This window comes from Orycteropus afer, unplaced genomic scaffold (genome assembly GCF_000298275.1).
Source record: "Orycteropus afer afer isolate SDZICR_OR568_19922 unplaced genomic scaffold, OryAfe1.0 scaffold00002, whole genome shotgun sequence".
NCBI lineage: Eukaryota > Metazoa > Chordata > Mammalia > Tubulidentata > Orycteropodidae > Orycteropus > Orycteropus afer.
In genome coordinates, this window is record NW_006921589.1 from 30,934,029 (window position 1) to 30,946,310 (window position 12,282).

A 12,282-nucleotide genomic window follows, 5' to 3' on the forward strand; every position below is an offset into this window, starting at 1 on the left:
AAGTAAAGAATGAGACCTTTCTTGTTTCAATCCATGCTTTAAGAAAAAGCAGGCTAAGAACTGAGGGCTGGTCTTCATGAGTAGGGCAGAGCCATCAGAGGGGCTGCTTTCTTCCAGAAGCTTCAGTGTCACATGCCACTACAGAAAGCTGGAGCACATCAAAGCCAACTGGGAGCGCATGATGCCGTCCTAGTCAAGTGATCTGAGGAGATTCTCAGTTTCCTGAAACAATGGCCACATAGCACTGGGACTTACCCTTCAGCTTCCTCGATTGGTTCTGGTGGTGGGAGAAGAGAGGCTGAGGACATGACTGTACTCGTTCCTCGAGACACTCGGTCTTGCTCTGTGTTTGTAGACACAGAGGTCATAGCAATAGGCTGTAGCAGAGTGGTCGTCATGCCAGTGGTGACTGTCAGGCTATGGCCAGAGCCCTTGAGGGTAAGATCTGGTGTGGGAAGAAGTGGCTTGAGGATACTGACGAGGCAGAAAGCAGAGCCACTTTTAGGAATAAAATTCACCTTGTTCTTGTCAGGACAGTAAAAGGCTGGGATTTCATGAAGTTGTTTTGGCCTAGACACAGAAGAGATAACCCAATAATACTTTTAAGTCACTGAACACTGGAAATAAGTACTTTTATTTGTTTATTTAAAAACAGTTAACTTATAGATACACGAATGGAATGCAAAACTTGGGCTATTTGTCAAAAGCTTCAACTGCCAAGGACCAAACTGGTATTAGATACATAATTCAAAATATGTACATTGGAATACTGCAAAGAAACCATTCATCGTTGCTGCTTTCTGTTCCCTGGCAAGCCCCTGGGACCCTAGGTGGTTCAGGCTGCCCCCAACTGCATTTCAATGTAGATCTAAGATAGTCAATATGAATAATGAATTTCCTAAGGCAAAAGAAATCTAGATGTTCAGAGACAAAAATACGTTCTACCACCAGGTTTTTGTTCCAAAGCTTGCTTGTACTATGCTGAAGGAAGATGGCATGAAAGTTAATGATCTACAAAGTCCTATCTTTTGCTAAGTTCCTCCACTGCATGACTAAATTTTGGTGAGCATGGATTTTCCTTCTAGATTCTCTTAAAAACGTCTTTGATTGGAACAATTATTTAATGGTTTCCTAAGCAATGTAAGGTGAGTTCAAAATCAGAATAAAACTAATGAGAGTCCTTGCTTTTAGTTTTTATTGAAGCCAAATTCTTCCCCATTCCAAGGTGCTTCTGAAAATGAACCCAAACAGTTGAAAGGATACCGATGAAACTAAAAATATGAAAACAAAACACTAAGTTGCTAAAATAGCATGGAAGTGCCACAAAATTCCAAAGACATTAAGATGGGAGAACCTAAGTACACCAAGACACAGGGGAAAGGGTCTATAATTATATGATAAAAGTTTAGTTCTTAGCTCTCCATGTAACAATTCAGTTCAATAAAATCTAAGTGAGCCAAGTCTGCACTGGATTCTGAGGGCACAAAGATAAAACATGAGCTCTGCCCTCAAGCTTATCATAATCTACAAGGAATTGTACTAAATTTGTAGTTCTGGAGGAAGGTACTGTTCAGGACAAAAGTATATTTCAGTATCATCTGTCTCCTTTGTAATCCTATATATGTTATTTTACGCATTTCAAAACACTATTCTGAGATGGGATCCATAAACTTCACCAGACTGCCAAAGGGGTCAATAGCACAAAAAAGGTTAAAAACTCCTGCAAGAGCGCCTGATCAGTGTGATAGAAATGGTCTGTAAAGGTTTAGAGGATAAGCTTGGTAGGAAAGAAGGCTTCCCAAAGGAAGTTATTATCTGAATTGGAATGACAAAGAATGAGTAAACAGCAGACATTAGTGAAGGGTGGAAAACTGTTCCAAATTGACAATGTATCAGGAGAGTTAATTTTATTGATTAATAATGAATACTAACCATGGATATACTAGCTTCAGGAAATATAACAGGAAAAATTTTAAGAACAAAGAACGCGTATCATTTAAATTATGTTTTACTTGGGTACTATTCCTTCTTGAATAGAATTCAATTAAGTCGAGTCCTTTTAGCGCCACAAATATATTTGGATATATTACTACTTGGACAGGCAAACACCCGTCTGTTCCACCATGTAAGAGTAAGGTTTTCTATTCCTTAAAGAAGACAGAAGTTGGGATTATGTTTCTATAATTAAATAATGTTTGAATTTTCCTTTGAAGATAGCTTGTATTAGGAAAAATAAAACAAACCTCCTAAATGAGGCCTGGATTTTATTTAATTGATAGAAGTTATATTGTTAAAACTGACTTAAAATATGAGGTTATTAATGCATTTTAAGATGAAACTTTACATATCAGAAATACAAAGAAACTTCTTTTTTTAAAAAAAAAAAACCTTTGGGTGAAAGTTTACAGAGCAAGTTAATTTTCCATACAGCAATTCACATACACTTTGTCACATGACATTGACAGTAATTTCCCACAATGCAATAGCTCTCTTCCCACTCCTGACTCTGATGAAGTTCTTGATCTGGAAAATATTTTAAGTGACAGGAATCTTAAAAAGTTAAATTTCCTTGCTGCTTTCATGAAAACAGACCTAGGACACATTTCACACAAAATAACAAATACTAATAACCTAACTAGTAGCCAGATCAAGAGAAGAACACTATAGCAAGAAGCCCAAAAAAACTCCCAGTTTGCTCTCTTTCCAGTCATATCTCAACCCAAGAGTAACTACTCTCCTGAGCGCTAAACATTAAGCATCTAGCAGCATAATGTTACCCAAGGTCAACCTTAGCTACCTCAGAGTTATGTAACCTACATTTACACTAACAGAAGCTGCAAGTACTAACATTACTTCAAAGCACTCTTCAACTTAAGAACCATAATACAAAGGGGATTAGAACTTGTTTAAACATTTTATTTTTCCTTAAGCAGTTATTCTAAAAGGATTGTCTCGCAAAGTAGATAAAACTGTTAGCTGACTTTCTAGAGAATGGACAGGCTAGATAATTATTATATGCATTGTCATATTTATGCAAAGAATGTTTTGGTACACATTTTTAAATATTTGCTTATTTTTTTGTTTTTTAATTCAGGTATAAATTATTAGCAAAGAAAATAGTAGTTCTCAGTTCCAAGATTCTTTCCCCCCGCCCAAGATTTTTATAATTAGAAAAAAAAAAAAAGAAAGAAAGAAAGGGAGGGAGAGAAGAAAAGTCACAACTCACGTTAATTAAAAAAAATACCAATATACTGTGAAGAGGCCTTAATATTTAGGGACATAAACTATAAGGCACAACGAATTCACTAGCTGGGATCAGTAAATAGCATATTTGACTTCAGGTTGGGCAATCTACTTCCGTAGTGATACTACCTCAGCAACCCAAGGAGTGGGACGATTCGACGGCACATAACAACAACACAAATGCAGGAGGGGTGGCTGTGGTCTACAGAATATAGAGAACACAGAGAGTCTGAAGTGCAAATTCTGGTCCTGCACTCTCTGGGCTCAAAGACAACTGTCTAATTCACTCTTAAGTTACTGCTATTCATTTGTTTTTGGAACTCAACTCTCTAGTTTCTTTCAAGTAAACAGATACCTTTCTAGAAACCAGGGTTCTCCCATCCTCCACTCCCAGTTCAGGTCAGAATTACTACTTTAAACCAAAAGTAAGACTTTAGAGTGAAGAGTGTTCTTTAAAGAATGATTATAACAAGTTAAAATTTTTAAGACCTACCTTTGCTTTAATGCCACTCTGTCCAATAGTTTTTGCTCTGGTTTTGCCATATTAGGACAAAAAGAGACTTAATTTTTTAAGGCTGTAACTTATTTTTTTGAAAGAAAGTTAATATTTACCTCTAAGAAATTCACTCTTGAGTTGCTGCTGTTAATTTGCTTTCTGAAACTTAAGGGTTTAAAAATAAATAGAATTTTGTCTGATTCACAAACTTTATGTCAGTAAAGTTTATGATAAACTATATACCTAAAAAAGTTATTTTACCTTCTTTTAACAGATGAATGTGCCATAAAACATGAAATGTGTTAGAATTCACATTATGTTTCTTTGATCCATCAACTGATATATCCATCCATTAATACATATATACACGTGTATGTTCTTTCTTCCCTCCCTTGACACACAAATAATGTACTAGTATATGGCTCAGATATTAACTTCTGAGAAATTTCCCAATTGTAATCATCTAAGGCAGATACCACAGACATTAACCTACAAACAATCACACAAAGTCATTTCTAATGCGAAACTGAACAGCAATTATTGGTGATGATTGTATAACATCTTAACATAACTGGTACCACTAAAGCGTGCATTTGAGAAAATGCTGTCAATATATATATTTGAATAATATATATATTATATATATTATTCAATAATGACAGCAATAAAAAACTAAAACAACAACAACAAAGTGATTTCTAAAAATTTCTATTTACTTTTGAGCCAATCAACCATTTCTCTACACTGAAGACAAATCCTGCAAATAACACAAACCTGCTTGGCAAGCATTTACTGATGAAAATCAAAGACTACAGCCTTCATAGTGGCTAAAGCACTTGACTGCTAACCAGAGGGCTGGCGGTTCAAACCCACCAGCCACTCCTCGGAAGGAAGGTTGGGCAATCCTACTTCCGTAGTGATACTGCCTCGGAAACCCAAGGAGGGGTCGCTATGAGTCGGGGCCGACTCGATGGCACATAACAACCATAACAACAACAACAGCCTTCAGTATGGATTACACTTTAACATAAAGAAAACAAAAATCCTCACAACTGGACCAATACGCAACATCATGATAAATGGAGAAGAGATGGAAGTTGTAAAGGATTGCATTTAACTTGGATCCACTATCAATGCTCATGGAAACAGCAGTCAATAAATCAAATGACACACTGCACTAGGTTAATCTGCTGAAAAAGACCTCTTTAAAATTTTAGAATGCAAGGTAGGTACACTCTCCAGAACAATCAATCATGGGAGATCAGAAGGGCAACATTTGCACAGGGAGATAGCTCAGAGGGCAAGAATGCACAGGAAAGAAGGACACAGGGAAAAGGTAACCACAGGGAGGAAATGGGAAGAGAGCTATTACATTACGGGGATTGGAATCAATGTCATGAAATAAAATAGGCATGAATTGCTATATGGAAAATAAATTTGCTATATAAACTTTCACCCAAATCACAAATTAAAAAAAAAAAAATCTCAGAAAGTAAAGAGGTCACTTTGAGGACAAAGGTGTACCTCATAAGAACACAAAAGCAGGACAATTAAAAAGGAAGACCAAAGGAGAATTGATGCATCTGAATTATGATGTTGGCAAATACTGATTATACCATGGACTGCCAAAGGAATGAACAAATCTGTCTTAGAAGGAGTACAGCCAGAATGCTCCTTAGAAGCAAGGATGGTCAGGCGTTGCCCCATATACTTTGGACATATTATTGGGAGGGACCAATCCCTGGAGAAGAATATCATGTTTGGTAAAGTGGAGGGTCAGTGAAAAAGGGGGAGACCCTCAATGAGATAGACTGACACAGTAGCTACAACAACAGGCTCAAACATACCAGGACCAAGCAACATGAGTCAGAACCTAACAACAAAAACGGGCAAATCCTACCTGCCAATGAGTAAATCGAAGAATCCAACTCCAAAAGGGTTCATTTAGACCAATTGATTTTTACTTAATAGAATGACCTGGCCCCATTTGGCATAGTGCCTAAGGCATTTGACTGCTAACCAGAAGGCTGGTGGTTCAAACCCACCTCTCACTCCTCAGAAGGAAGGTTGGGCAATCTGTTTTCTCAGTGATACTGCCTCGGAAACCCAAGGAGAGGTCACTATGAGTCAGATCAGACTCGATGGCAGCAAGTTTGGTTTTGGGTTTCATTTCTGAAGAACTCATGGAAAGATCTAAGCTAACTTTTTCAAATTAGGTATAAAAACTGTATTGTTAAAAATGCAGAATCCACATCCTATCTCCATACTGATTCATTAGACCTGGGATGAGACCTGGAGATTTGTACTTTAACTTATACTCCAGATGATTATTATGCAAGGAGTCCATGGAACAAATCTGGAGAAACAGTGGCTAAAACTCTCAGCTGGCACTAGTCAAAAGTTACAGACCCATATGGTGAAAAAACTGAAATTAGCATTCACTAGTTTTTTCAATTACTGTCACAGAAGCAGATGGAAGACTGACAGCTGGTGTTTCCTAGCAGAGAAGTTGAAATTCAAAGACGCCACTCTTTGTATGGCAAGATTATTCAGAATTCAGGTTAAAGGGAACAGTGACAGGAGGGGCCACATAAGAAAAACAAAAGGGTGCCATGTTTCACATCATTCTGAGATGTTCATGATAGAGGATGATGACAAACTGTATGAACTGGAGGAGGCTAGACCATCTCCACAATGTCTTTTGCATTTCACAGTAAGAAAAGGCCAGAAGGAGGGCTGTTGGGTTTACAGTCATAGTGACACTGGAGGGTCAGGACTAAGTACTATCATCATATCACCAAATAATATTCATCACTACTTTGCTCAGTCTCAAACATATCTCAAAACCCATGGCCACCACTTATAAAGTAACAAGTCACAACTACTGAAAACACAAGGTCATATACTTTCTGGGTGAACTTCAAGCTTAAAATGGGAGTAGCTGATTATAGTACAAGCGAACAGAAATACAGGCAGTCCCTGGATCACAAACAAGTTCCATTCTTAAGTCTGTCTTTAAGTTGTATATGTACACAGCTGGCACAGTTAGGTATGGTTTGTATCTAACATCGGCTACTCAAATGTTTGTTTTAGTATATAGTGTACCATTCTGTAAACAGAAAATATTACAGAAACACTTCCAGATGCACTAGAACATCTTTAGCACAACACAATAATAATCATGTTTTGATACATGTCACAAAGTACCGCCCATTTGTTATTACAAACCATATTATGTACCTCAAATTTTCAATATAACAGGCTTTACAGATTATATATAAGTTGGATGTTTGTCACCCAGGATCTGCCTGGACATGAGTTTAGAAGACTGCATACCAATTGCACGAGTTACTACTAGTTTCAAATTCTACTTCTCACATTATCTTTACCAAAGTGGAATTACTGTATGTGGTGGTTATGTTTTTTGTGTCAACTTGGCTGGGCCTGGTTGAGTGGCTGGGCAGCTGGTGGCAGTTATTCCCCATGATGAGATTGGCAATCAACTCCATGGTGGGATCTACCACAAGCAGCTGAGTAGCTGCCTTTGGGAATGTGGTCTGCTTCCTGTATTTAAGGAGATGCCTCGGGAATGGTCTCTAGCCTATGGCACGCTTGGACCCTGTATGTAGCCGTGTCATTGCTCAGCAGCCTGCTATGCTCTGCCGAGCTTGAGACTTACAATGGACTTAAGTTAATGGCCTGCCGTGTGGTTTGGTAACATCAGGACTGTGCCTTTTTACTTGTCAACCTTGGAGGGCTTCTCAGCCTCAGCAGCCAGCAGCTGTCTGAGTGAAGAAATGCCTCTAGTGCCAGTGGGCTGGGAGCAGGAGGCAGAGCTGGACCCGAAGGTTGAGGGGCTTTCACCCAGCCCCTAGAGCCTGGCACTCTGAACTTGGACTTAAAGCCTCCAAATTGTAAGAATAAACTCCTGTTTGTTAAAGCCATCCCATTTGCGGTATATTCTTGTCAGAGCGGCATTAGAACCAGAACACTGTACAAAGTACAAATATCAGAATTCTGGTTCCTGAATTGGCAGACTAAATAAAAATTAAAAAAAAAAAAAAAAAAAGTTTAAGAAACTAGAGCCTAAAACTAGATGAAAACTGAAGAGGATCTGATCCTTGAAAAAAGGTAGAGAAATCTGTAGTCAACCTTGAATAAATATAAATCAAAATTCATTGTGTAAATTTCACTGGATACAGGTTCAAAAATACTTTGGGCCAAATGAGGAAATATGAGTATCAATTAGATATTAGTTAATTTAAACATTACTGTTAATTTTCTTAGGCTTCATAATGGTATTGTCAGTATGCAGGAATATTGTGGAATCTCTGGATGGTGCAGTTAAAGCACTGAGCTATTAACTGAAATGTTGAAGGTTTCAGTCCATTCAGAGGCATCTCAGAAGGAAGTGCTGGCAATTTACTTCTAAAAAATCAGCCACTGAAAACCCTTTGGAGCACAGCTCTACTCTGAAACACACAGGATCACCAATAAGTCAGAGTCAACTCAACAGCAACTGGTTAAGAATACTGTGGTTATTTTTAGGAAATGAATATTACAATGTATTTAGGGCTTAAGTGTCATGATGTCTGCAACTTACTTTCAAACAGTTCAGCAAAAACCACCACCACCACATACAGACAAAGCAAATAGGACAAACTTTTAACAACTGTAGAATCTGAGTGACGGACATACAGTGGTCACTGTACTATTCTTTCAGTTCATCTGAAAATTCTAATACAAGTTGGGGAGGGGATGTACTCACGAGCATTCCTCAAAGACTTTGACCCTTTCACAGCCCTCAGGAGGTTCCCTTTTGAACATGTAACTGTTGTTAGGTTTTGGTGATGTTGCATATTTGGGCAAAGGAGAATTGTTTCCATTTTCTGAAAGAAACAACACATTGCATTCATTATAAATAACTACTATTATAAAAATGAATAATCATACTCTATTGCTCTATTGTAATTGTTCCTGGCCTCCCTTCCATACCATGAACCACCTGAGGGTAAAAATGGTGTTTTAATTCATCTGTATCACCCTAATACCTAACACAATTCCTAATTTTAAAAGGAGCTAATTAATGTTTGTGAAGTAAATGCATATACTAATAAAGCACTTTTATTTCTTCTTCACTTGCAATTACCATCACCTATGCCTGTATGAGGAGCTCTGGTAGCTTAGTGCCTAAGGTACCTGACCGCTAACCAGAAGGCTGGTGGTTCAAGCTCACTAGCCACTCCTGAGAAAGAAGGTGGGGCAACCTACTTCCATAGTGATACCGCCTCGGACATGCAAGGAGGGGTCGCTAAGAGTCGGGTCCGACTCAATGGCACGTAACAACAACACGCCTTCATCACCTCAGCCTGCAATGCTGACTACTCATTTACTTGGCTGCCTCACTTCTATTCTGTGCGTACCACATAGACACAAACACCACTTCCATTATTCACAGCACAGTGTCTGAAATGGTTCTTCACTGGTTGCTTATCATTGACTCTTGGTCTCTCTTCAACATTTCTCAATGTGATTTCTCTGCTCCTCTGCTTACAATCTCTACTCTGACAGCCACAGACAAAAATCGTAAAATTTACAGCCGCAAACTGTAGCCTAAAGACTTCCTTTTGGCTATGAGATTTCCCTCACCTAAAAGACCCTTTTCTGTTAATTTTTAAAATTTTCTTCAAAGTCTAACTCAAAAATTTTTAAATCTTTCCAAATTAACCTTATTAAAGAGTGTCTTTAATATCCCTCTTCAGTACAGATGTCCCCAGTTTATACTATATTAACTTAAAAAATTCTTGTTATATAACCATTCTAAATTTTTCAGTCTGTGTCAGCTAAGCTATGAATTTCCTGACTGCTGTAGTACTGTGATCCTGTTTTCTTACATAATAAATTCATGAGAACCAACAGTCACCAACCAAACCTGCTACCGCTGAATAAATTCCAGCTCATGGCAACCTTACAGGACAAAGCAGAACTGCCCCGCAGGGTTTCCAAGGCTGTAAAGCTTTACAGAAACAGCCTGGCACAACACCCTTCTTCCACACAGCAGCTGGTGGGTTTAAACCGTCAACCCTTTGGTTAGCAGCTGAACGTTGCTTATCATTGGTTTTAGGAGAACACAACACTTAACAGAGTTCCTCCATGTTACTGATTTGGAAGGAGCAGTAAGGGAGATTTTAATAGCCATGTTTTATCTGACCTGGCCCCTCAATCTCTATAAAAAGTCCAAATGACAGGTTTACAAACAGTCTGAAAGTACTTCTTCAGTGAAATTTATGCCCTCCGCACTTGCACACTGGTGTAGGTGACGAGTAGTAACAGTCAATTATAACAATGGAATGTTTTAGGATGTTAAACACACTGGATGCAGTAGGTTTGAAAAAAATGACTACTGACTACTGAACCAAGCTACAGAATTTCCACATAAATTTTCCTATTATTGCTTTCAAGTATATGCAGTAACTAGAATTAAGCTAACAAAATATTGCTCTGATATGCCGCTGCTGTTGTTAGGTGCCATCAAGGTGACTCCACCTGAAAGCGACCCTAAATAAAATAGAATCAAACGGTGTTCAGTCCTGCACCATTCTCACAATCCCTCCTATGCTCGAACCCACCATTGTAGCCACTGTGCCAATCTGTCTCGTTGAGGTTCTTTGTCTTTTTTTGCTGACTCTCTACTTTCTCAAACATGTTATCCTTTCCCAGGAACTGGTCCCTTCTGACAACATGATCAAAACAGGCGAGACAAAGTCTGGCCATTCTCACATCTAAGGAGCATTCCGGCTGCAATTCTTCTGGGATAGATTTGTTTGTTCTGCTGACAGTCCAGTATTTTCTATATTCTTCACCAACACCACAACTCAAAGGCCTCAATGAATTCTTCGGTCTTCCTTATACATTGTCCAGTTTTCATGTGATTATGAGGTGACTGAAATACCATGACTTGGGTCAGGTGCATCTTAGCCTTCAAAGTGCCCTCTTTGCTCTTAAACACTTAAAAGAGGCCTTTTGCAGTAAATCTGCCCAAGGCATTACATCTGATTTCTTGACACTGCTTCCATGGGCATTGATGGTGGATCCAAATAAAATGAAATCCCTGACAACTTCTATCTTTTCTCCATTTATTGGGATGTTGCTTACTGGTCCAGTTGTGAGGAGTTTTGTTTTCTTATGTTGAGATGTATTCACACTGAAGGCTGAACAGTCTTTGATCTTCATCAGTAAGTGCTTCAAGTCTTCACTTTCAGTAAGCAAGGTTGCATCATCTGCGTATCTCAGGTTGCTAACAAGTCTTCCCTCCAATCTTGATTGCCATGTTTTCTTCTAGTCCAGCTTTTTGGATTATTTGTTTAGCATACAGATTGAATAAGTATGGTAAAAGGATACAACCCTGATGCACACCTTTCTCGAATTTTAAACCATTTACTGTCCCCTTGTTCTGTTAGAATGATGCCTCTCTTGGTCTGTGTAGAAGTTCTTCATGAGCACAAGTAAGTGTTGTGGAATTCCCATTCTTTTCAATGTTATTCACAATTTGCTATTGCCCACACAGTTGAATGCCTTTGCACAGTCAATGAAACACAGATAAACATCTTTCTGGTATTCTTTGCTTTCAGTCAAAATCCATGTAACATCAGCAATGATATCTCTTGTTCCATGCCTTCTGAATTTGGCTTCAATTTACAGCAACTCCCTGTTGATGTAATGCTGCAACCATTTTAGGATTATCTTTGACAAATTTTACTTGTGTGTGACATTAATGATATGATGTGATAATTTCCACATTCTACTGGATCTCCTTTCTTTGAAACAGGCACAAATATGGATCTCTTTCAGCTGGTTGGCCAGGTAGTTGTCTTCCAAATTTCTTGGCATAAACTAGTGAGCACCTCCAGCACTGCATGCCTTTGTTGAAACATCTCAAAGGGTATTCCTAAATTCCTGGAACCTCATTTTTCACCAATTCCTTCAGTGCAGCTTGGACTTCTGCCTTTAATACCATTGGTTCTTGATTATATCCTACCTCCTGAAATGGTTGAACATCAACCAATTCTTTATGGTACAGTGACTCTGTGTATTCCTTCTATCTTCTTCTTTTTTTTCTCTCCAACTTTTTTTTGTGATTTGGGTGAAATTTTACAAAGCAGATTCATTTTACATTCAATAGTTCATAAATTTGTTGTTTTGTGACACTGGTTACATTTCCTACAATGTAGTAGCTCTCCTCTCACTTTCTGTGATGTCCTTCTTGCCTATGGATTCCTGCCTCCCTACCTTTCTCCCTGTGCAAATGCTGTCCTTCTTGATTATTCTAAGGAGTGTATCTCTGTAGCATAGGTGTTCAGCTTGTAGGCCTGTCTGTTGTTTAGCTGAGAGGTAAGCCATGGGAGTGAGGTCAATTCTAGGCCCAAAGGGTGACTTGGGGCCATAGTCTCAGGGAGTTTACCAGTCTGTCTTAGACCAGTAAACCTGGTTATTTTATGATATTGAGGTTTGTTCCACATTTTTCTCCCACTTTGTCCAGGATC

General features: G+C 38.5%; 1 protein-coding gene across 1 annotated transcript in view; it reads right to left on the reverse strand.

The window, feature by feature from the left end:
• Window positions 1-251: 251 nt before the first annotated feature.
• Window positions 252-12,282, reverse strand: part of FAM117B (family with sequence similarity 117 member B) — a 146,049-nt gene continuing 134,018 nt past the window's right edge. Inside the window, exons 7-8 of the mRNA XM_007935034.2 lie at window positions 8,508-8,628; window positions 252-570 (exon numbers count right to left, since the gene is read on the reverse strand). Coding sequence (XP_007933225.1) covers window positions 252-570; window positions 8,508-8,628 — 440 coding nt within the window. The remainder of the gene's footprint in view (window positions 571-8,507; window positions 8,629-12,282) is intronic.